The sequence below is a fragment of the Embiotoca jacksoni genome, unplaced genomic scaffold (assembly GCF_022577435.1).
Source record: "Embiotoca jacksoni isolate LCO1_2020_lvr unplaced genomic scaffold, fEmbJac1.0.p SCAF_2, whole genome shotgun sequence".
Taxonomy (NCBI): domain Eukaryota; kingdom Metazoa; phylum Chordata; class Actinopteri; family Embiotocidae; genus Embiotoca; species Embiotoca jacksoni.
In genome coordinates this window covers 19,654,910-19,679,866 of record NW_027185340.1, presented here as the reverse complement: position 1 = coordinate 19,679,866, position 24,957 = coordinate 19,654,910, and the positions used below count along the sequence as shown (strand labels likewise).

The window sequence follows — 24,957 nt, the reverse complement described above, 5'->3', positions numbered from 1 at the left end:
TGTCTCACTTTGTCAATATATTGAATTTTTTTGTGGACAAAGTGGAGACTATTAGTTTACCGTACACTCAACAGTTTATCCCCAAGTATATCAATGTCTTTTGAGGGCTACAATTTAAGATGTGACGGTAAACACTGTGCGTATGTGTGCAGCTTTGTTTATTACCTCCCAGCGCTTACAAATCATTGCCCTCCTCAGTCAATGGCCAGTATTACTGTAATCTCTGTAAATCCATTATTGAGCTTTTAGCTGTCAATACTGTTTACCTCGAACAAATGAACGCGACGCCACCTGTCAGCTCTCTTCATCCACTCCAATCAAATCGTTTTATTCTTTTCTATTATCATTTTTGATTACGTTCGAAGCAGCTGTGCGGCTGACAGATTAACAATTATTCCTGCTAGACTGTTTAGGTGCGTCATTTTCCTGATTAGCTTCCAGAAATAAAATCTTAGAATGGTGTGAAAATGAAAAACAGGTGGCTGCTGCAGAGCTGAAGTTCATCAACGGGAGAGATTCAGTTTCCTGTAATGAATGGAACGACCACCATATTGTCTGTTTTGCGGGAACTCGTGAGCTCCTGGTTACGACGTGGGATCTTGTACGAAGCGTTTTCTTGCCGTTCAAGTGGTTGACTCATAAAAACGCTGTTGCTGGGCAACAGCATCCCAAGAAAAATGAACTTCCGTGACCTCCGCCATTTCTGTAAACGTCAGCAAATGTGTCACAGCTCGCGAACTCGTGACTTATAGAACGATTTGAGTGCCGAAGTCGCGAGTACCACAAGAGGGCGCCGTTCCTCTGGACTCTGGTCATAAACACATACGACTCTTCCAAAGATAATCTGTGAGCTTCCCATGGGCACTTTCTCCACACGACAGATTCAAATTTTTCTTTTCAATTTTCTTGCCGAGCGACAGTATCCGCTTACTGTTTACTTTAATCTGACATTACTACAAACCAACTCAGGATTAATTTCTATAAGCCAATTCAAATCACAGTCCTGCTAAGATGTGTAATTGCTTCACTAGCCACTGTTTTTTTTATGAACAGGTAAAATGCCTCCAGCTTAACTGAGATAATGACACTCAGAAGTGTAAATGCGGTAATGTGAGGTGACATCTGCTCAAGGAGAGTCGCATCGTCCGTCGAGTGTGCGTCCTTGACGATGATAAATGCTTTCCTGCCCTGGCTTAATTACTGACATAAGCTGACTAATGCTGGTCCAACTAATGGAAACGCTCAATTTTCATTCAGCAAATCTTCTGCTTCTTTCGCACAATTTATGCAGCCCAACGTCCCTGCTCACTCTTCGTCGTGACTGAATACATTTCATCCTTTTTCCAGTGTGAAAATCTTCTCCAAGTACTGTTAATACCTCTGAGAGCACATGTCATGAAAACTATCTGTCAGTACCCGAATTTCATCTCGATAAGCTCTTTTTTTTTTTTTTTAATTCATATTTACATAGATCTGCATTAATTTAGCCACCATTGTAATGATGGTGGTCTCCGTGACACGAGTCAAACAAAACTATTAGAAATGTGGCCTGATTTTCTTCACTGTTAAACATTGTGTTGTTAAAAGAGAAACTTCAGCCCTTTTCAACGTGGACTCTTTTTTTTCCCAATTGTTTTGAGTCTAAGTGTACTAAATTGGTCCACTATTGAGCAAAAGCGCTTCAGCTGGCAGCCGCAAACCGGCTGCAGTGTAATACTTTGTGGAAATTGTGCCCCATCAATGTAAATCCATTAAAAGACTTTGTTTTTGCCACTCATATTTTTTTTTTTTTATATAATTTTAGAAAAACACTTCAAAATGATTGGAAAATGTCAAAGTTTCTCTTTGAATTTATTTAGTGACAGAGACTTCGACCATTATCCTTTGGAGCTTCCTTTCGTCCATGTTGGATGATTCAGTACTTTGTCAAATATATTGTTCAGTGTCAAAGCAGAAGTATCTCTTTATGTACTGTATGTTTTGATTGACAGTTCATCGTCAGATTTTTCCTGTCTATATACTCCATACAAATAATCTGTACATAGCTTAATAGACTGCGGTATAACCAGAGTTGGTGGTGAGTTGAGGTTTTGAAGTGGACATTTCTTTCAAGGTTTTTGTATCTGAAAACATGACTGGATTTCATCTGGCTTAATTTTGTCTTCACTTTGAATGCACTATACTGGCAGCAATACACTAGCAACCCTGACTGACTAATCACAGCTCTCCAAAATGTGTTTTTTTTTTGTTCGTTTGAGCTCGATTGTGCAAAATGATGTATGTTGAGTTTGACGCTAGAAAACGGTTTACAAATTGTTCTGCTGGAATTTAAATTCTCAAGATTCGTGACATTAAAACCAGAGACGTCTCTATGACCATTCAAGTATTTGCATGTCCGTAGTTTGTGGATTTTTCGATGAGGGAGGATTTGTCATTTTAAAGGTCCCATATTTTACACTTTTCCAGTGTTGAGGTCTTGAAATGCAAGCGAACATATTTTTTGTGGTTTCAAATACCAAAAACATTTTCATAAAATTTTAAATCTCCACTCTTGAGCTTCTTTCTGGAGCTCTACCAACAACGGGCTGTTTTGTGTTTGTGTCTTCAAGGCGCATTAATATCAATAAAACTCTCTTCTGATTGGCTGATTTCTTTCTTGGTGATGTGACCAAATTGTTTTTCTTTCAACTTGTAGCTTGAATAACTGCTTTGTGTTTTCTTGCACATACAACGTTTGGACAGTCGGCCGTGCTGTGGACAGACCGATGACATGAGCGAAACTTTGTGAAATCACAAATTACTGAAATCCAAACAGTTTGTCCCACATGCACAGTGTGCATTTTGACACTTTAACAGTATTTATGAAGCACCGAGACCTGCTTAATAAGAAAATAAAATCAGAATTCATGCAATATGGAACCTTTAAGAATTTCTGATCAGGTAATTAAACTTTTTTGATGGAGAAATCCTATCAGTCTATTCTACAATTCACCTTGGCACCTACAGGTTTCATTACTCTCGCTGTGGGGCTAGATTTGGTGAATCATAGTTTTTTTGTTTTTTTTCTTTTTCTGCACCTTTTTATTCTAAATCAAGAATTTGGCATGCAGCGTGAAGCTCTTGGCTCGCGGCCAGCGACCGGGCTGTGACCCAAGTTTGCCGTTGGGTAGGTTGTGAATCCACTGGCACACTTGACCTGAAGTTTTTATGCTTATGGGTGTAATTCACGGCTGTGTGGATTTAAGTTTTAGCACGTACATTTTCTTATTAGAGTAAAGCGGACAGCGATTTGAGATCATGCTCTGATTTCCAGTACATGTTTGTGTTGCCGGCAGACTTGTTTTCTTCAGCGGAAGACTAATCACTGTTGCTCAGTTCAGTAGGTCTTCTAGCATTGAGCCATCAACCCACCTTGATTTTCTTTCACTTTCCCAATTAGCTACATGATCACGCCAATTAATCTGTATCCCCCACCCGTCACCCGACGTGGCGACAGAAGGAATAAAAGATCAGCCGTGTTGCCGTCAGCTGCCAGCGATCTGCAAAGTGCTCTGCTACCTATGGATCGGCGGCACGGAAACAGGGTGTTGTAAAAAAAAAAAAAGAAGGAAAAAAAGAAGTAAATTCCTTTCATTTTCGGCTGTTTTTCTGCTTGCATGCCTTTGCAGGATCGTTCTCAGGGGTTAATTAGGAACTGCATGCTCTAGTGCCTCTCATTAATTAACATTAGAGACTCCCCAAGCTGTGCTGGGAACTGCTGCTGAAGCACCGGTGCAGGGACGACCGTGTGTGTGTGTGTGTGTGTGTGTGTGTGTGTGTGTGTGTGTGTGTGTGTGTGTATGTGTGTGTGTTGTGTGTGTGTGTGTGCGTGTGTGTTTGTTTGTCTCTGCGGACGTCCAAATGCATATAGCACATACACCCCGTCTGTTAGAGCGTGAAGGTTGTTAATGGCTTTGTGCTGATGTTTGGCAGCTCTTTAGCTGAAGGCAGCCGGACACATCGGCTCAGCCAGTGTTTCAATCCACTTTCTTTTCCATAAAATACGGTGGTTGGGGAAAAGCTTTCCCATTTGTGTGAACTCCATCCCGATCCCTCCTCAGCCTGATGTATCTTCTCCGTCTTCCATTAAGCTCCTGTTAGCCCATCCTATTTTTTTGCAGCTCCACACATGCCCATTATCATGGCGCTTAGCGGTGAAAGACGCTGATTAAAATGGAGGGATTGAATTCTTCACTGTTCTGTCTCTGTGTTTGTTTTTGTTTTTTGTTTTAGCAGAGACGGTGCGTCAGGAGTTTGGCATCAAAACTTCCAACTAAATAATTTTTTTTTAAAATTAATTTCAATAGTGGATGCGTCATCATTTGCATAATATCGCAAAACATGAGTAACTATTCCCAAAAATAGAAAATACAAATGAAGCCCAGTTGTAACAACAGTCACTCTTCACAAGCTCCCTCTCTCGATTTAAAACGTTCCTTTTCGATGAAGCTTATAGTTAGTCACGCTGCTACAGGCTGAGGTTACTTTTAAAAAACAACTTTTTTAATGCAGTTTTTGTGAATTGAATGTGCTTTTGTTATCATGTTTCCTTGCTGCGTGTTGTTCTGCGATGTAAAAAGCTTTGCGACCATGTTGGAAGGCAACTTTACACTTACAAATAAGCTGAAATTGAACTGAATTGAACAACATCAAGTTCTCATCGTGTATGATGTTTAGGCTAGAAAAAGAAAAGAAAGGAGGGCAGGGAGTGTTAAACACTGAAGCAATAAAGTGGAGACACAAAATGTCTGTCACACTCAGTGGAAGAGCTCCTCTTGTCCTCTTTGTGAGAGACAGAGAGGCAGAGAGTGTATGACAGCCGGAAAAATTGCTCTCATCCATTGATTTCCCACTAACAGAAAGTGATACCATCAATGTCAATCCACCACGTCAATCCCAACACGCTCTCTCTCCCTGGAGTCCTCTTTTTTTTTGTTTTTAATGAATATGTTGTTTTCTGTATCATGTCGGTCTGCCTTCATTACGTTGAAAACTTCTGCACGTTTAGACGATGACGAAAAAACAAACAGAGGAGGTCATGTGACAAACGTGCGTCGATGGAGGTAATGACACGAAGCACCAAAGATGTTACAGTCCATCACACCTGGGAGGGTGGGGAGTCCGGGAAGTGACAACGTTTTCGCCGGGAGTTTGTCTCCTAACCGTGTACATTGTTTTCCTAAAACATGTGACGCTGATACCTCTCATAAGCAAAGATGCTTCCCTCTAGTGGACGGGAGGCCGTACTGCACGCGTTGCTGTGATCCGTGTTATAGCATGATCGTGCTCAGGTAGCTCCTATTGGTCAGTTGTGGTTTAGCTGGGAGTTACATTTGATAGAAAATTTTCAAAATGAGTCATAATAATATTTTAAGGGAGCAATTTGAAATAATTACTCTAAAAAAATGAATTTTTTTTTTTTTTTTTTTTTTTTTTTTTTTTTGTCATATTCGGGCTTTACCTACACAGATGAACAGTAGATCTTTTTCACTGCAGACATTTTGACATGCTAAAGTTCAAGAAAAGCATTTGTATCTAATATTGTAATTCCACCTGTGCTTTTCTTGCTATGAATTTTCATAAAGGTCTATTGACATGTACACAGAATAGTAACTTTTACTTTTCATTATTGATCATCAAGTACTGACTAAACTGGTTCTAGACAAGATTCATGTTTTATATATATAAATCCACCAATATAAACGAGTGTAAAATGTTTAAAAAAAATATATATATATATTTTGGTATAATTTTCTGAACATACACTGCGTTAGAAATAATTGCTTTTTGTTCCCGATGGTTGTACTTTTCTCAGTCTGGCTTATATTGTTTAATTATTGTGATGATGTTTGACTGCCTTTTACATGTCTTTAGCCCGTGAACCCACTGATGCTTTAACTTCCAGATGATTTCAGTCAAAATAATTCCAATCACATGTGTGAGATTCCTGCGGCTGTGTGAAGGAAGTTTAATATAAAATCATGATACAAGCACAAAGGCGCCTCATAATTCGGACTCTTTTTGTTTCAATTAAGGCTTCATGAAAACCAACCATTTCCGCACCCTGACGAACATCGCTGATGAGTGACCGCGCGCTGTGATCGTGAACGGCCCTTTTAGTGGGACTCGGGCAGGGCTGCTGATTGGCTCTTACCTGTCTGTGGAGGGACGACAGTGATGTATTGGGTGAAGGTGAATAGCTGGAAGATCATAGCAGCAGGGTTAAAAACACCAGTCACAGGCCATTCACTGTGGGATGACTCAGTGTGCTCATTTAACGAGGAGAGCGGACTGCAGACCCACGCACTTCAAAAGGTTAAATCACCAGACATCTCTCTTTTTAATTAAATATTTATCGAAACATATTAAAAAGAAATCCTTCATGTGTCATTTTGAGGTCAAATAGTCGAACTTCATGCGTTTCTTTTTTCAGCTGCCCCGTGAACTGGCTCTGTGCCCTTCGAGTTTGCTAACTTTTTCATTGAGTTTGGGCTAATTGAAAGCTTTTCATAGCGTTTTGTTTGAGGCTGAGAAAAAGTGCTGGGCTTGTTTTTGTTTTTTTTCTTTCATTGTGATTCCCTTCCAAAAAGTAGACGGGCTTTAAAATCGCAGGTGTATCACGAATTAAAGTAAAGCGCCGTTTGCATCTAAATGCCAAATGATTTGGAAGGGAATAAATTACACGTGGATGAATAAAAAAAAAAAAAAAAAAAACTCACTCAAAAACACACACATACTGTTTTTTTGTTTTTTTTTAATTTCATTCCCAGTCACAAAGCACGTTTAAAAATAATTTGACTGTGTCTCCTGAGTAGGTTATAAAGAATCAGGTCCAGTATCTGGGTTAGGGAGCTACATGCGGCAACACTATTACGATTTATACAAATTTCTGACAAACTTGTTTTGGATTTTATTCGTGTCCATAGACACTTTAAAAAAATAATTTTGTATGGAATATAAATAAATACTCGGTGTTAGTCACATCTCTGTGTTTAATTGTGTTGATATAAGTTTCACTGCAGGATCCACAGCTGCTGCTTCGACACAAAACAAAGACAGCGAGCAGTGTTTGGCGAGGTGGAAAATAATGTTTGACAATTTTGCAGAAAGAAAAGTGTTTTATTCTATAATCTTTTGTTCACTTTACTGCAGTCTGATGTAGTTCAGTACTGTCATTATTATAATGTAGTGTTTCGACGAGTAGTTGATTAATCTTCTGTTGGATTTTAATTCATAATTGCTACAAATTATTAAGCAAAACTCTCTTGATCAGTAAAATCCTTGAATTGATTTTTTTTCCCCCGTTGTGTTTTAAACTCTACATCTGACAAAACAAGCAATTTGAAGACATCGCTTTGGGCTCTGAGACAAATATTTAGACCAAAACGAAGAACAAACAAACAGCAGACAGATCAATAGATAATGAAAACAGTCAATATTTGCAGCTCCTGATTTAATAAAGCACAGTATGACACTGAAAAGTAGTACAGTGAGGTATTTGGTCATATCGTTACTTTAGTGCTTCTAGTTGTGTTGGCCTTGTAGTTTAAGACATTATTCTGATTTAATGTTATTAACTTTTAATATTTTCAAAGGTTTTGTTAGCATTACTATTGACAATAATAACAATGTCATTAACAATGACATTGACAGCCCTGTCCAAGTTTAACCAAGGTTAAATGTAGAAAACAAAGTCAAACTGTAAAATGATGAGCTCTGCAGATAATTGTAAACATCCACCTTGACGCAACCATCCTCCCCATATTCATCGTCCCGCGCAGTGACGGATTATCGTCAACTTTTCTGATGCCTTCGCCTCATATTTTGCCTGTAACTGAAGTGGGGATCATGTGGATAAACTACTCACCTCAGCCGTCTGATCAGTGATATGTCGGTCGTGAACGAGTCAGCTCTGTGTGGCTGCTATAACGGAATGATAGGAGCCGGAGCCGGCTGCAATCGGAGAGTTGATTTCTTTTCTTTTTTTTAATTAACACATGACTAGTGCAGGAACTTCAACACTTTCAACAAACAGACCGAATTACTTCAATGATATCTACTGTTGAAAAATACGTGGTTATTTTGGGACAAAATTTGGATACGACAGGAGTCCAAAAACAAGATGAGTGACAGTTGGAAACGAAGTAGCATTTGAATGCGTTTTAATAACACAAAGGTAGAATGTAAAACTATTATATCCAGCACGGTCTACTGACATCCAATAGAGCAGTTTGAAGAAAATAGTCCAACTATCGTGCCTCCGACTGAACATTTAAAAACCAGTGTGTCCGCTGGAACAGTTGCTGCTGCACAGAGTTCACAGTCAGCCTTCAGGCAGTGTGTGATGTTTTTGCATTCATGTTTTTACACCAAACATAATGTGAAATAATGGTATTCTGCTAATTATAAGGTTTAGAATAATTACTCATAGATTCGAGATATTCATGCTCACATACTCTACGAAATGTAGCAAAATTTTGCTGAATTGTAAAAATCAGAGGTTGACCTACATGACGAGCCGTTTAGCAGCTGAAAGAGAGGACTGTTATTGCTGAGCTGAGTGAGCAGCCAAATGATCTGGCTCACTACAAGCAACCAGAGTTTCCATCAGTCTGATCAAATTTCTCGCCTCTCCAGGGAGTATTAAAGGGCTGCCACCATATTCCTAGATTTCAACATCGAACTTAGTCGAACAGCACAACAGATAGACACGGAAAACGAAGTATCATTCAAGTTGTCACCAGAAAGATCCGAGCTGCAGCTTCCACCAGCAGCCCGCCGGTCGCTGCCTCTCGCTGCCCTTCAGCGGCCGTCTTTGACTCACCACCTCATGCTTCAGCCGACAACCTGAAGGCCGGAGTCGTCCTTAATGCCCGTCACCTCCGGTGATAACGACTGCTTTAGAGTTGTTGTTTTTTTACAATCCACACCTGAACTTGTGTCAGGCTCTGCGTTTTACTGACTCAACTTGAAGTGTCTATAAATGTGCTGATTGTTTCTTCCTGCCTTGTTGCACACTCTTGGGGACGCATCACCATGGAGACAGTTGCCTCTTTGAGCGGTCACTTTTGGCAGAGAGGAATATGTCGGAGAAGCCAAGAGCCGCTGGTGTTTGTGGAAGATGCTTTTTTTTGCCTGCAAGGTCACACACACGAGAAGTTACTACTTTATTACACATTTTACTGATAATACTTTTCATTTCTTGATATATCTTGGTGTACAAACTACAAAAGGTTTCAGTCCTGGTTGACGCTTAAGGTTATCGATGGTATCTGTAAGTGTGGTTTGATACTGCAGCTGCTAGAGTTATTTGCTATTTTACATTCAACATACAAAACAAAAGGAAACACAAAAGAAGAACACACAAAAGGTGGTTCATAGCAAATTACTCAGACTGCTAATGGCAGCAAACAGTCCCAGAACTACATCTTTGTGAGAAGAGTATGTGTTTAGTATATGTTTAATATGTGTTCGCAGTGCAGCCAAACAGACTCACATTAAATACAGGCAGTTTGAATCTAAGGCAGGAATAGCTCCAAAGCCAACTCTGAAATCTACTTTATATGGAAATCTATTGATAAATAGTGTCAAAACCTGGCTTTGATTTTATGAAAATTTGAAGACTTATGACTTGAAGTGGTCATTGACACCCAACCTCCTTGTCTCCACACCTTTACATGACATAAAGGGCACACACAGTCACTAATTCATCCACTGCTGATGTCATTCTTCGGGATTCTGCACTAGTTGACATACCACGACTGGTAACACCTCACGGCAATGGTACATGAATTCCTGCATGGTTATAGCATCACTTCATGCATTAACACCTCATAAAATCATCAGGAAGTAACACGAGTTCAAAGTCTTTCATTTATGATTTCATGCATGAACAACACATGAATTAAAGCATCAACTAAGGTTGAGTACATTGCCAAGCAAGACTTTCTGTCCAAGTTTGACAGCCAATAATTGTTCTTTTATCAAAAATTTAAAAAAAGAAACGCTTTAAAAATCAATTTGACTTTTACAATACGATTATTTATAGTTTAAAATCAATCCAAAGAAGGAAACACATCACTAGAACAACAATCAGGTTTCAGTGTATCTTAATTTTTTTGAATTTGTATTCATTTCTTTAAGAGTTTCTGAGGTTTTGGCCGTTGTTGAGGCGATCTGTGTCAGCGTTCGGGCTACTTCCAGTCGTCCAGGACCACCTCTGAGATCAGACGTGGGGCAGCTGAACGGGATCTGGAGTTCCTCCTGCAGGAAGGGACGGGCTGCGAGCTGCCAGGTTCTGTCTCTGAGGGTTGTTGCCTCTCATGTGTTAATCAATGATAAAAATCAAACCATTGGGGGGTTTCCATGCAACGTTTGGTCTGTCGCCCGGTGTAAAAAGCCAATGTTTAAATGTTGAATACAAACCGAGCGCTTATTAAACACGGGGACATGTGAGTGCCGTCTCCCCGATAACGGTCCGTCTCAGATCACTCCATGTAAGCCGTTCCAATGCTCTTTTTGGCCTACGATTTGTATTATTTTACTTCATCAGTTGTGCACCGTTCCCGATACAACGTTTACTGAACAAACTACTGTATCCCATGCATTTATTTTATTTCAATATTTTATTTCTCTCAACTTCTCTATTCTCTCTCACTTTCTGTGATTAATGTGTGCGCAGCGCTACAGTCTCATAGATCGGACCGGCACATCCGGGAACTTTGGCTTTCAGCACGTCCCCGCCCCCTTTTGTGGGAAAACAAATGACCCTCGCCATAGACTTCCATGTAAAATAGCGGTACAAAACCGAAATATTAGAAAACCACCAGAGTTAAATGAGTTTATAAATGACACAAAAACACCGTGTCAAGTAAATATATGTCCATGATAGAACATGCTGGATAGAAAAAAAAGTTTAGTTTTATCCCTCCTTAGTCATGTCAGTAGCCAGAGGTGTCCTCCGTGGACACCTACTCTACCTTACTGAGTTTTGAGGTGTGCAAATTACCAGTGAATTATTTTATTTTTCAGTCCTGCTCTACAAATGGTACGCTAACTCCCATCAGCACTGTTCTCTGACAACTGACTGAGCTGCATTATAACTCACAGCGTCCCGATGTCTTCCCTTGTATAGAGTGGTGCCACAGAGCCCTTTAATCAGGATCTTTTTTTAGGTCATGACAGGAAAAAAAATACAAGAGTTGTTCACGTCATTGTTGGTGCAACTAACTACGCAGCAACTCTTCGGCATAGCGTTGTTATTTAAACCGGTTAGTTTATAGCAGAAGTTTGGAGAAAAGTCTCAACTTCATCCGATGGGGTCGTGAGAGTCCGCCCTGGATGACGAAATGCTGGTCTGATTTTGTGCCCTTTTATGGGGACTCGCGTTTACCCTTGCTAATTAGGAACAACTGGCACGCGCTTGAAGACTGTGTAATTCTTAATCTACGAGAACATAGGGGCAAACAATTCTGCGGTTGAAGAACACTTAACAAATCTTACGCAAACTTTTTTAGGACCTTTCTTACGCACAAATTTAGGTAGGTAGGTAGGTATATACTTTATTAATCCCCGAGGGGAAATTTTTTTTAATAGAGACTTAAGACTATATTGGTGAATGAGGTCCTTGGATAAGAGATTAAACCACTTACTATGGATCGGCGGTAGGACTTGTGTCTGGTTGCGGTGGGATTCCAGTGCAAATCCACTTCACACACAACCCTCCGTGCAGCTGTCCCCCTTCGGGTCACGAGGGGCCGATGCATTATGGAGTGACATTCATATCCCATCTATAACCTGCACCACCCTGCCATAAGGCTGTGACATTTCACTTCATTAAGTCACCAGTACATCTGATGTTCTGTCTCACATACAGGGCCGGTGTGAAAGGATGACGGTTGGCCATGAATTAAACATAGCGGGTTTAAATATAGACTTCTTGAGACAAAGGTGGCTCTATAGTGTCTCATTCCCAACCTCCTCACATCCTCTGACATCATCGCCTCCCTGACACCGACGGCGATGCATTTGAAAAGTTTCGGTTGATTGATAAGGCAAATACCTTTAAGGGTGGCTGTAAAGAATTGTTTAGGTCAATCCCTGTTGGAAATACAAAACACTAATCCACAACTGAAAGTAGTTCCCAGCAAATACAGATTTTACTCCTGTCTGAGCCACATTTACTAAAAACTACAATGTCCAGCTGTTACTGAGCCTCATTTTATAAAATCTTAAAAAACTAAATAAGAAAATATTTGCACTTTTTTTTTTGTTCAATTGACATATTACAAAAACTGTTGGCCTATCAGTAAAACCTTATTTTCCCAAGATTTATAAACATAATCAAGTCTTCATACCAGAGGGATGACTGAGAAAGGGTTTGTGATTTGTGGCAATCAATTTTGCCCAAAAACTAAAATGTTCATAATGTCAACTGTATCACTGTAACTGTAACTCTAAAAGTCTGTCAGAAAATCTGATCTCATGTTTTGACCTGTGGCTTTGGAAAGATGTTCACTAAGTAGATTAGGTCTAGAACATGCCTGCTGTAGTATCATGGCATCAATCCTAAATCTTGATTAAGATATATTTGATTGAGTTTAGCTGTTGGATAGAGGATACCATGGAGGAAATTGAATCAGGCTGAGTCTAGCACAAAAATATTTTTTATATCAGTTACTGTACCTCTGGGAAAATTCAGCAATTTCCAATTCCCAGTCTACTTCGGTCTTAATTAAGGGAGACCTTGGAAGTAGGTATGGGTAATGGATTGATGGATGGATGCATGGATGGATGGATGGACCTTGAAAGATAAAATAATGCCAAAGACGCAGGATGGAAGATCCTTGAGGAGGAGGAGGAGGAAGGGGGTCAAAAATAGAATTAAGTTGATCGTTTTTAGTGTGATTTGTTGACATAGAAACATGGAATTAAATCAACCTCATCCTATTTCAACCTGCAATGATTGGGGTTTTCTTTTGCAACAAGCTGTAAATACAACACTGACAAATATCACCTCATAAGTTTCATAAGGCTAACATGTTAGCAAGCAGTTGCAATATTTACGTCCACCTGAGCCTAGCTGAACATTGAAGCTCTGTTTTTGGTCTCCGCCATGTGTAACTGTATGTGAAAAATGGACTAACCCCAGTCTCAAAGTCAGAAAAATAAAGCCAATGCAGAAGTGCCTTCAAGTGCAATACCACTTAGGGCCAGTAGGTGCTGGCTCCAAAAACACCTGAGGCTCCAATAGACTCCCATTTCAAAAGCATTAACTTTTTTCCTGACATACAAAGTCAGTGAATTTTTTCCACAAGTCGATATGGTTTCATTAGCTAAATTCCCTCCTTCTGATCAGTGCTCTGGTGGTATTTATGAAAATAATGATATTGTTAATTAGATATTAGGCCTCAAAGAGAGCTATGTTTGTGGGCGTGCCTGGTTTGATTGACATGCTTTGGTGTAGTAAGGTTTCCAGTATATGTGGGAGGGGCATCGTGTCATCGGGTTCTCAGCCAGATCCACCCCTTGTTGCTGCCCACTTCATCCAAATATGGTTACCTCTGGCTCCGTAAAAAACTAAATGGCTACAATCAAAATGCAAGAAGGTATAAAATCGTCCGTTCACAAACCAATGAGTGAGGTCACGGTGGGTTACTGCCTAATCTGTAATGTATTGTTAAAACAAAAATAGCTCTCAGTGTGAAGAATCGGTGTGGAGATATGGAGTGAAATCTATTCTTGTACACACTAATTCAGTGTGACAGCCTCTTTAAACAGCTTCAGGGGTTTTCTTGTTATTTTTAACATTTATTTTTAAGTGGTAAAATTTGGTGCATTAAGGCTGCAGTGGCAATGATTAGATTAACTGAAAAATACTGGGGGTTTAAACCAGTGATGATGATTAGGATGAAACCTTTGCCTCCACACATGTGCTGTATTTAATGAGAAGATGATTAACATAGTCAATAATGTGCACCTTGTCAGTGTTCGTTGCTTTGCAATGCAAATCAGATGCGGTTCATATCAGGCGTCTTGTAGAGCAGTCAATGAAGAGAAATTAATAAGAGGAGTCAATGAGCGGCAGTAACTCAGGTCTGTCTTTTGGCAGGCTCTCTGAGATCATAGAAGACCCAGGTTAGAAACAGCTCTTTATTTACTGTACGGCGGCTCTCAGAAATCTTTAAGCACCACTCAGACACTTCAGAAAATAAAAGCCGCGCTTGCTACGAGATGCAGAGGATACAAATTTGCGACGCATGCCAGTCAGGGAAGTGTCTGTTTCACTCCTCTGTATAATTTTAAATATTACCGGGCTGCATTCAGTCATCTACTTTACACATTGTACATTTTCCCTAGTGCTCTCAAGCGAAAACTAACTGCAAAGCCATAAGCAAAATAAGGAGAAAATAAACAGTTAAAAAAAACTTTGACTAACTTATTGAATGTATTCTTTTGAGAGGCAGGTATAAAGAGAAACATCTCAGCAGAGGCAGCAGACTTTTGCATTGGTAATTGAATAATTATATTTCCCATTGTTTTGTCATACGGTGAGTTAGTGAGTGCAAATCTGGTTCTTCTTCCAGAATTTAGAGGGTTGGTCATCAGTCTAATATCCAGATGAGTTTTAAGTTACTTTCGTGTGTCAAGCAACTTGGAAAGTAAGGCTTGGGACCCACTGCCTGCATGTTGTTTGGGAAATGCTGTGTCACAAACCTCAATACAGATTACCCGTTATGACTTCATTCAAGTTTAATGATAGAAATACTATTATGCCACAATCATAGACTGTTTATAAAAGTGGGTGTAGCTTCTGGGTCTGAAAAATGAGGCCGATGCTGAAGTGCCTTAATCTGCAATACCACCGAGGGCCACTAGAGGTCGGCTCCATAGACTCCCATTCAACTCGTCTCATAAAATTCTAAATCAATACATTTTTTCCACAGGTTGTTTTGGTGTTGTTAGCTAAAGTCACTCCTTTTTAGTTTCCTGATGGTCCATCTGAAAATAATCCCATCATTAATTAGAAAATAAGCTTCAAAAAGCCGCGTTTTTGGGGGTGTGTCTGTTTGATTGTTGGGCCTGTGGTGCAGTCAGGTTACAGCTATCGGTGGACGGGATGTAGTATCACCGGGTTTCCAATCAGATCGAGCCAGATCACCGCTTGCTCCCCCCTGATCACACATTTATAACTCTGCGCTTTTGTGGTAAAGAAGACTCTTTTTTGTTACAATAACAACAATAAAGTTCATAATCAGTTCTTTCCTCATGATCTCAGTATGAAAACAGAGAAGATGAATATAAGAATCAGACTTTGATTTTTCCAGCAGTTTATTAACATTATAGTCAGTCACAATGAGCTCCCTGTCGGTCTTTATGTGTTTGTGTTCGCTCCTCTCAGCCAGTGTGAACATTAGTCACAGCATTCAACCTCAACTCGCTTTTAACAGCCCGGAGCTGGCACAGAACGATATTGTTAAGGCACAACAGCGTCTTTCTGGATACATTACATGTGCCAAACAAATAATAGGCCTCCGAATCAATAGTCTCAGCTAAAACTGTTTGCCTTAACTTAAAGTCAAGTCATTCATGAGAAATATGTTGAGAATCATCGCCTTGAAGGATTTTCAATGTGGTTTTGTGCTCTGTTGTCATAGCAGTAAGTTCTTTTTTTTTTGTCTGTGAAATGGATGTTAGGGTATGTGCTGAGGTGACCTGGTGATGAAAGACCTTGACATAATGGAGGTATTCCTGGTAGAACCACAGGGGAAGAGCGGGTTCCAGGCAAAGAACTGCTGACTGCACAGAAATACGAGGCATCCAGGTACAGGCTGGGAGGCGAAAAAGACACCTCTGAAGAGCCGCTTCCCCGAAGTGGATGAGGCTCGCCCTTTAAGGGGAAGGACCGGGACCAGTTTAGTAACATTATTCTCAGGAGAAGAGGAGGTTTTGTTCACCTGCTTTTGTTGCTGACGTTGTTGTACATGATGGGGACAAACAGGAAGGAGAGGAGGAGATGCACAGCTGAAGGAGAGCAGCGACACTGCAGATATATTCCAGTCTCTTTTACACACACACACACACACACACACACACACACACACACACACACACACACACACACACACACACACACACGCAAAATAATTTTGTGTTTCATAAGGATATATTCCCAGATCAGCAGTAGTGCGTGTTCTCAGTCCCACTGCATCTCATTCTTCGCCTGTACGTCCAGCAGCGTTAGAGTCAAACGGGACTGGAGTGGGTGCTCGGCACACACAAGAGGAGCCTTTTCAAAACCAGCATTGCGCTCGCTTAAATTATCTGCACCCACAAATTGTCTGCAGCCCTGATGAAAACTAAACGTGTCATCGTTAACGTGTTGCATCGATGGAGGAATTAAAATGGGAGGAGCGGGGGGGAGGATTAAATGGGCGTATTAGTTGTGATTGACAAGGCTAATACACATACAGGAGTGGGCCTGTCAATGTATCTGTTTGTTTTGAGCATTTCAGATGCAGTGAAGACAGCAATCAACTATTAATATCGAAAAAGTCTCGCCCAGGGTCCTCGGATGCGACCCCCAACAAGTCGATCGTAATGATTGAGAATAGCTTGTTAAATAAGGCTCAGTAATTAATTAAATCTCCTTATTAATGAGGTCTAAAAGGTTCGCGTAGCCGAGAAGGTGTTGTGCTAATCTGTCTCCTAATCTTCTGATCTAATCGGAGAATGTTGCTCATTTATTCCTCTGGTAGAAAAAATAAAGGGAGTCAAAGGGGAGAAGGCTGGCAGAGGTGGGCGCTAATTTAAGACACACGTCTTCTCTTATTTTGTTAATCACAGTGACAACTGATTTGAACAGAAATTCAGGGAAAAATAGCAATTCGTCAATTGTACTGTGATGCACTTGAAGTGCTTTTCTAAAAAATAAAAGCAGAAACTCCTCTCCAAACTCTACAATGCCGAATCTTTTGTACATGCTCTTCAAACATTATTCCATTATTCACTTATTAATTTCAATTGAAATTGTTCTTTTTTATTAGTCATTACCAACGTTTAAACAACATCTTTTTTGTCTGAGGAGAAACTTGTTTTTAAAAAGTCTAAACATGCCAGTTTCTTTTTATCTTGGGAAAAACGATGTTTTGTTAGAAAAAGGATGTATCCTGGAGACATTAAATATCTGCTGTAAATTTCACTTCCATCCATCTAATAGTAATATTTCACGATTAACAAATAAACGACAGCATCATGATGACACTAGATGACATAATATTTTTTGTCTAAGATGGTCACTGTGTCAAATTTGATGATTACAGAGCTAGAAAAAGACCACGTACAGTATGTGTCACCAACCAATCGTGGCTGTTTTTGTCTTTTATGCTCTTTGCGATGTCGTTGGGTAGGAGGTGCCCTCTCCCAGAAACAAGAATATAACCAACCAAACGGTAGCGTAAATGACACCGGTTGTGTTTGTCAGCCTTAAAGCCTGATTTAAAAAAGAAGAGAGAAACGACCACGGACGCATCAAGAGGACAGTACGGATTTGGTCCTGATGTGTGTGAAAGAGCGCTCCGGGCTCCCATTGGTCAATGTCATGGACAGGTTGTGTGGAGGTTGTGACACAAATGAAGAGAAGGTACACAACATGGCACACAACGATCAATCAAACCTGACTCTCAATTTCAGTCCCAACTTTGGATCAGGCTATTTTTGTACCAAAACAGGGTCTTCTCAATCTGCTACGGTGGTTCTGACCCGTTGTCCTCCATGTCTAAGTTACCTTCAGTTGTTCTTGGGCTAAAACAGAACAGAGAACCATCGAAGACTTCATTCATCTCTCATTTGCTCATTTTCTCTCTCTTTTTTTTTTTTTTTTTTTTTTTTTTTTTTTTAGGGTTTTATTAAGTAGTCAACAGTGGAAAGATGACAGAAGATGAGGGGAGTAAGAGATGAGGAATGCTCTTTTTAGAATAGTCTGTAAGCTGGCTAATTAACTTTTGTTTTAAATGCTAACAGGAATGCATCTTTGAAGCTGTGAGGTTTTCTTTGACCAGCGAGAAAACACTTATCTTAACTTAACTTAACTTAACATATGTGTGACAAATTAGCCACCATGTGTTTGCTCTGAGAACATGGAGGGATGATGTGCTTCAGATTCTACCTGCTTCTTGAATCTTTTTACCTTCAGAGAAAATCACAAAGGCTTTTGGTTGTCTGGAAAACCAGGTCAGTTCAATAAAATGAGAATGTTTGGAACTGAAACTGAAAAACAATTGATTTTATATTTAAATAGGAAATGTTAAATCCATGCAGGTTAATATGATTTATCCTGAGTCTGCATCATCTCAAAATGTTAAGACCATTCATAAGTAAAAATCAAAAATAAGACTTTTTAAGACTTAAACTAACTCTAACGCTATTTGTATAGCACATTTCAACAACAGGGCAATTCAAAGTGCTTCACATAAAACCATTAAAAGTATCAAAACATAAGGCACAAGAAAAGGACATTTAAAAACAATGAATGAATGAATTAATGTTAAGGACCCACTGATTCTCTGCCTGTAAGTTCTGGTAAATCTGACTCTGCTCTTCGTTCATTAGCAAGAAAACCAAAGTGTCTGAGCGGGCGAATCACAGGTGGCATTTTTAATTAAACGCTGTAAGTGTCTGGCACCGAATCCTTACATCCCGGCACGTGCTGACACATTTACTGTCAGCATCTGCGCAACCGAGCGCTCGTGTTCTAACTTTAACAAGTTGGCTTTGAGCTCGACCAGCTGTGACATTTGGTGGAACCTTAGGGACTGCAGACGCAGCATTCAGGCATTACGCAATCTCGGCTGAATAATTCAGTGTGCGCAATGCATATTACATTGTGCCCAAAGTTTCCCCTCGACTCTGCACTCCATCAGCTGTGCATCCTCATCTGCCAGTGAAAAGGCTCTGAGGCTAAAGTTTAGCTCCTCACTGTTCCCAACCTCCCACCTGCCTGTACCTGAGACACTGCGGCTAATGTAGCTGTGGGGAGGTTGGCAGAAATAGGCATATTGTTTTCGTATATTGCAGGTGTAATACGGTGGAATTTGAAAGGTGTTTGTGTATCTTTTACATGTTTTTTTAAGTGCAAAATGGAGCGGTAGTGGTATAAGACAGAATTAGAAACAATATTTGGCAAATGAGTAGTACTGTCTTAATACTGGTCAAAACCCCAGAGGAAGAAACGGCCAGAAGTATGTGTCCACCCAAATCTTCTCTTTATAGATGACTGTCAAACATGTATTCTCGGGCATTAATCTGTTCCACTACTCTGACTGCAGGGTTTTGCTCCAATTCAACTAAGTCCAGTATCCTAAGAAGTTGTTAGACAATTATTCATAATTACATCCAGTGGCAAAGTAGATTGGAGAGTAAGATGCTGGGTATTGAAGACAGGTTGGTCGCTTAAAAACACCTTAACTTTGTGCACAGGTCCTTGTTATCTTAACAACAGCTTAAATTCAACACCATGTGCATGATTTTTTTTTTTTCTGTATGCATTTCTTTAGGTTTTCTGTATCAACAATTACACAACTCTTGTGTGGCCAAACCGGTCTGAAAAGTGTCAAATATCGTTATAATATAAGATATAATCTTAAATATCCAGTGTTTTACTCTGTGATTGGGACCCCCGATCCTCCTGAAAGAATTACATTTGATGAGTTGCAGCATTCAGCTGAACTGTGGTGTAACTCGGACCTCTTTCTCACTCAGTGACAGACACTCTTTGTAGTTCTGGCCCGCTGTATTTATGTTATTTACCTAATTTATGAGCAGCTGTTTGTTTCCAGCTCAGTGTGACAGTCTCTGCTGTGTTCCTGTCCTCTGATCTCTGTGTCTCACTGTGGGCGGAGCTCAACCTCTGCTGCACCTACACAGTGCAGAGCAGACACAGGTGGGAGGGAGCGAGGGGAGATTGTCCACTCGTTAATCGATCGTGTCGATAGCTTCGTTCTGTTGGATAGGTTAAGACTTAAATAAATCAAATTACTGAAATGTTTTAACCTTCCATGAGGTACTCAGAAACGGGTGCCGAGCTACTGGTAGCTTGCGAGCAATGGGTTGGATACCTTTGTCTTAAAACAGGAGAAGGACAGTCCCTAAACTGCTCCACAACTTTGCACACTATGGTCAAAAACATGAATCCACTGAATGTTGTAAGATTTTTTTTTTATAATGTGCGAAACTCAGACTGTGATGATGAGCCTCTGGACAAAAAAGTGCTTAAAAGTCCTGTAAATGGACATAATCTCAAACACAAACAGTGAGTACTATCGAAGACGGTTCAAAGACACAATCTCACTGTAGGCACAAAATGATTATATGTACTGTGTCATTATCATTTCCTTCAATGATCAAAAAATAGGCATGTGATTAGGAAACGTGGCACGTAATTATCGGCTTCAGTACTGAGCGCTGTTATTCCTTACTGCCGCCTCTGCCTGCAGTCAGCCGGCAGGATTAATCTCTTACTTCCTGACAGTTATGGCAGTTGTGTGGGCAGCAGACTCTGGAGCTGGACAGTTAAAACCCAAATAAATCTGCTGTTTTTCAAAGGAAAATTACAATGCGTCTCGTGGCTCGCTAAGCACAAACACCGGAAGGGCGACATCGTTACCCCGGCCTCATTTGTGTCTTCAAGCAGTCCTGTGTTGGGCTGTTTACCAATCGGATGAGAATAGATATTCACAGAAGAGAGAATTTCAAAGGATTCTTTTGTTCAGGATTTCATAATCTGGGTGAAGTAACGGGTTTTTCTTCAGCCACCTCAGGCCTTTCAATCACACCAGACACACCCCCAAACATACCTCTCTTTGAGGCCTAATATCAAATAAATTACAGAATAATTTTCAGAAGAACCACCAGGGCACTGATCAGAAGGAGAGAATTTAACTAATGCCACCATAATGACTCGTGGAAAACATTTATTGACTTTGTGTTCCATGATAGAAGTTGATGCTTTTTGAATGAGAGTCAATTGGAGCCAGAGGCTTTTTTTTTTTTTTTTTAGATGGTATTGCACATTAAGTCACTTTAAAGCTGCATTGGCTTGATTTTTCAGACCGAGACACTATCCACTTGTCGCTGTCATTTTTGTATGTGACAAATATGACAGGTTTTATTCTAAACCACTAATTTCCGTCTCCTACGTGATACCGAAAAACATTAGTAAACTGTTCTTACAAATGTCTGTCACATGGGGCCCATTGTTTCCTCTCCTTGAACTGCTTATTAAGGGATTGTTTACCCCTCATACAAGGACACCACCCTCCCTTTCATGGCTCACTGTTCTTTTCAGCAGCAGAACTGTCAAAGTATTAAAAGCGCAGGTTTTAAAGAAGAGATAATGCCGTCGGTCGTGATTAATAATCATCTAATGAAACACTGATAATGTTTAATTCAGTCCTCATTCTGGCAGGAACACAGTTTGGGCCACAAAATGACATCATGGGACAGAAACTAGCATCAAAGAGGATAAAAGAAAGACTGCCTAGTCCTAAATAACAACCTTTACTTCAGAAGAATTCATATTTTTTCCTTAGATAACACACACACACACACACACACACACACACGCACACGCACACTCACACGCACACACTCATATAAGCTGCAGTGATAGCGTGTACAGTGACCATTGCTTAAGTCCACGTAAGCTTGGTAAGAAAAAAAAAAGTGAGTCGTTTTATTATTCATCGGGTAACAGACGTAGGACATTACTTATACATTAGAGCCATAGCTTGTTCTCTTTCAGCTACGAACATTTCATTATTTAAGGAGACAAGTGCAGAGCAGAGCCGAGACCTATGGTAATGTTTTAAAGATCACTGCAATGAGTTCCTCTTCATCAGCTCAAAATATTAATCTCTACCTCATAGGTCGGCACTGATTTACAATTCAACAGCGCTGGACATGAAATGAAAGTTGTGTTGATAATTTAGAGAAACAAAAACTAAACATTTTTTTTTTGGAGTGATTGTTGGTTTTCTGGTACTTTTTCTGTGGTATGTAAGTCTTTTCTTAACACCAGGCTAATTCTGGTAATTGCAACCCATTACGTAACTGTTGGTTCTTTACAGCATGCCAAATTGACATGCTATATGTTAGCTTAGCTTAGCGATGAGTATTTAAACAACAAAGTAAACGTCTCCAGGGAAATGTGCTTCGTTAAAATAAAAGAAGGTAACTCATTGGTTAGCAAATTTTGCCTATAAAATTGCACTAATTTGATCTTGCAGCTGGTTATTTGGGTGATCCTCTATTTAAATGCATGTGCATCGCCGGGAGAGACACACCTCGCAGACACTTGGACGATTGTCACACAGACTGCAACTCTAGCCTGCTGCGTCTCTTTGATAAATACATACATGTGTTTGGGGCAGAAAAATGTACTTCTGTAACTTAGACAAAGTTCTGCCCCCCTGCTGGGCGTTGTTTACTTTGTTGTTCAGAGGTTTTAAAAAAACAAAACATTTCCCCAGTGGCTTTGGCCTGATCTACTGTGGCTTGGTTCGCACCTCATTTGCTCGCTGCTTTGGACTGAAGCGCATGCCACAGGAACCAATATAAATATAAAATTGGTCAAGTCCTAAACCAAAGTTTTGGACAAATTCTCAGTTTTAACTAGATGATGGCAGCAAATGAAAAGACAGAAAGTCCTTTGGATTCATTATCTGGGAACAATGGAGGCATGTTCCAAATTTCATTAGTGTCCATCTGATAGCTGTTGAGATATTTCACTGCAAACCGGAGAGCCAGACTGATCCCCATCCAGCTGACACTGCCAAAAAGATTTTTTTTTTTGGGGGGGTGAATTCCTGTAGAGAATCAGATTCGGAGGTTAACTTTTTTATTTTTTGTAGCAAACTGTATTGGTCCGCAGGAGATGTTCTTTTTATTTTTTTTTTTATTTTTATCGATACACTTCGTCATATGTCTGACTTTGAAAACCATACGTGGATAGCGTTGATCGTCACCAAACAAACCCTCCCTCATAGGTTCATTGAGGAGTTTTTCTTTTGATACCGCTCACATCGCTGCTTGTGAAAACAGTGGTTCATGTGTGATTTTATTCTACTCACAGAGCCCAAAGTTTGTCTCTGCTTCTCACTCAACAATTGGTTTCTTTCTTGTCAAGAAATAAAAGGAAAAGCAGCTGCATTCACACATGTATTGTGCATTTGACAACTTGATACAGAATGGAAACAGTTTACACATCAATACGTTAGTCAGGGCACCTGGTTGGATGATTTATTATCTTCTTATTTATTTTCATCTTCTTATGTGTCCGCACATTGAGCATTATTATTGTTAATTAGCATCAGGCACTTCTTAGTTTCCTGTTCAGAAATTATTTGACATGCGTGCACATTAGTAGTGTTTGTGCATCGCACAAAAGTATTATCGTTCCGTGACATTCGAGCTGGGCTTCGTTTCTCAGCGTTTGGCTCCGACACAAAACAAACAATGTAGTCACGTCCAACCAATCCAGTTCAGCACAAAAAGATGTTTTCCTGGCTGCGCCGCACAATGCCTGCTCTCATCAATAAACAACACGCTGTGTACCTACAAGATAAAAAAAAAAAAAAAAACGGCCCCTTTCCCTTTATGTTTGTCTCAATTTGAAATCTCACAATTAATCACTTTACATCACCGTTGCTCAAACTTTGGACCTTTTTGGCTGCCTGCTGCTGCTCCGTTATTTATTTTAGAGAACAAAGGAGCTGAAAAGATGTTGCTTTCAATGCTATATTGGCAGGTCTAAATACATTTAGGATGGCTGATTCACTGTTTTGGCTTCAAAGTTTTTCTCTGTGCATTTGTTTTTTGACAGCTTTAAGAATCCAGTTTTCATTCATACAGGTATTTTTTTCTTTCTTCTTTCTCTTTTTCTCAACCAAGACTCTGAAGTCATCTACAGGAACAGCGACGGTCACGTCATCAAGTTCAACATCCTCACCAATGAAACTGAGATCGTCCTGACAAACACAACATTTGTAAGTGAATGTTATTGTTGTGTACAGTACCAGTCAAAAGATACATTATTATTCATTATATTAACCTGCTTCATGATGTTGTCACCTGGAATGGTTTTCGGTTAACAGGTGAGCGTTCTCAAAATGGTAAGTGGTTGGTACTTATAGAGCACCTTAGTGGTCTCAAGAGGCTTTGCAGTTTGCCTCTCATTCACTCACCAACAGTGGCAGAGCTGCCCTGCAAGGTGCTCGCCTTTCAATCGGGAGCCACTTGGGGTTCAGTTTCTTCAGCATGCGGACATGACTGGACATTTTGCTAAAAGTTTCATTTTCCTGTAAATCACGTGGCTGTGGCTGTTTCATTTTCACCCACCACAAAAAAAAGAAACGTGTAGCTTTCCCGCCTCGACAGCGTGGATATCCCACGTTTTGCTGTACTGGACTGTTTCAGGGCAGGTGATGTACTGTATGTCATGAAGCTGGTAGAGAGGATGAAGAGCGTGGCAAAGCCATTTTTATTATGTTGAACTTAAAGCATATTTTTCCCTTGTTTTACACTCTTTTTGCTGATTACATAAATACAGATTGTTGTATTCCTCTGTTTTTATCAACACTGTAAGAATTAGTAAAACTATAAATGTCTCCAAACTTTTGGCTTGAATAGTAGAACTGGTAATAATGATGGTATTATATGTGTATTTATCCTTATTTGTCTTTCTTTGTCTCTAATTTCCTCTAGATTAATTTCAATGTGGCCAAATATTCTGTCTCCCCTGACCTGAAATATGTTCTCTTCGCATACGATGTGAAACAGGTAAGTTCCTTAAAATCACCTGTGCTGTGACTGTTGTTGCTGTAAGAGAAGACTTTGTTTTTTGTTTCCATTTCCATCATACCG

At 39.9% G+C, this 24,957-nt stretch overlaps 1 protein-coding gene across 2 annotated transcripts in view; it reads left to right on the top strand.

Annotated features, from left to right (window-relative positions):
- Nucleotides 1-24,957, top strand: part of LOC138201445 (inactive dipeptidyl peptidase 10-like) — a 202,584-nt gene that overhangs the window by 130,233 nt on the left and 47,394 nt on the right. For both annotated transcript variants that reach the window (XM_069154957.1, XM_069154959.1), the window contains exons 4-5: nucleotides 23,986-24,080; nucleotides 24,799-24,873. In XM_069154957.1, the coding sequence (XP_069011058.1) occupies nucleotides 23,986-24,080; nucleotides 24,799-24,873 (170 nt within the window). The remainder of the gene's footprint in view (nucleotides 1-23,985; nucleotides 24,081-24,798; nucleotides 24,874-24,957) is intronic.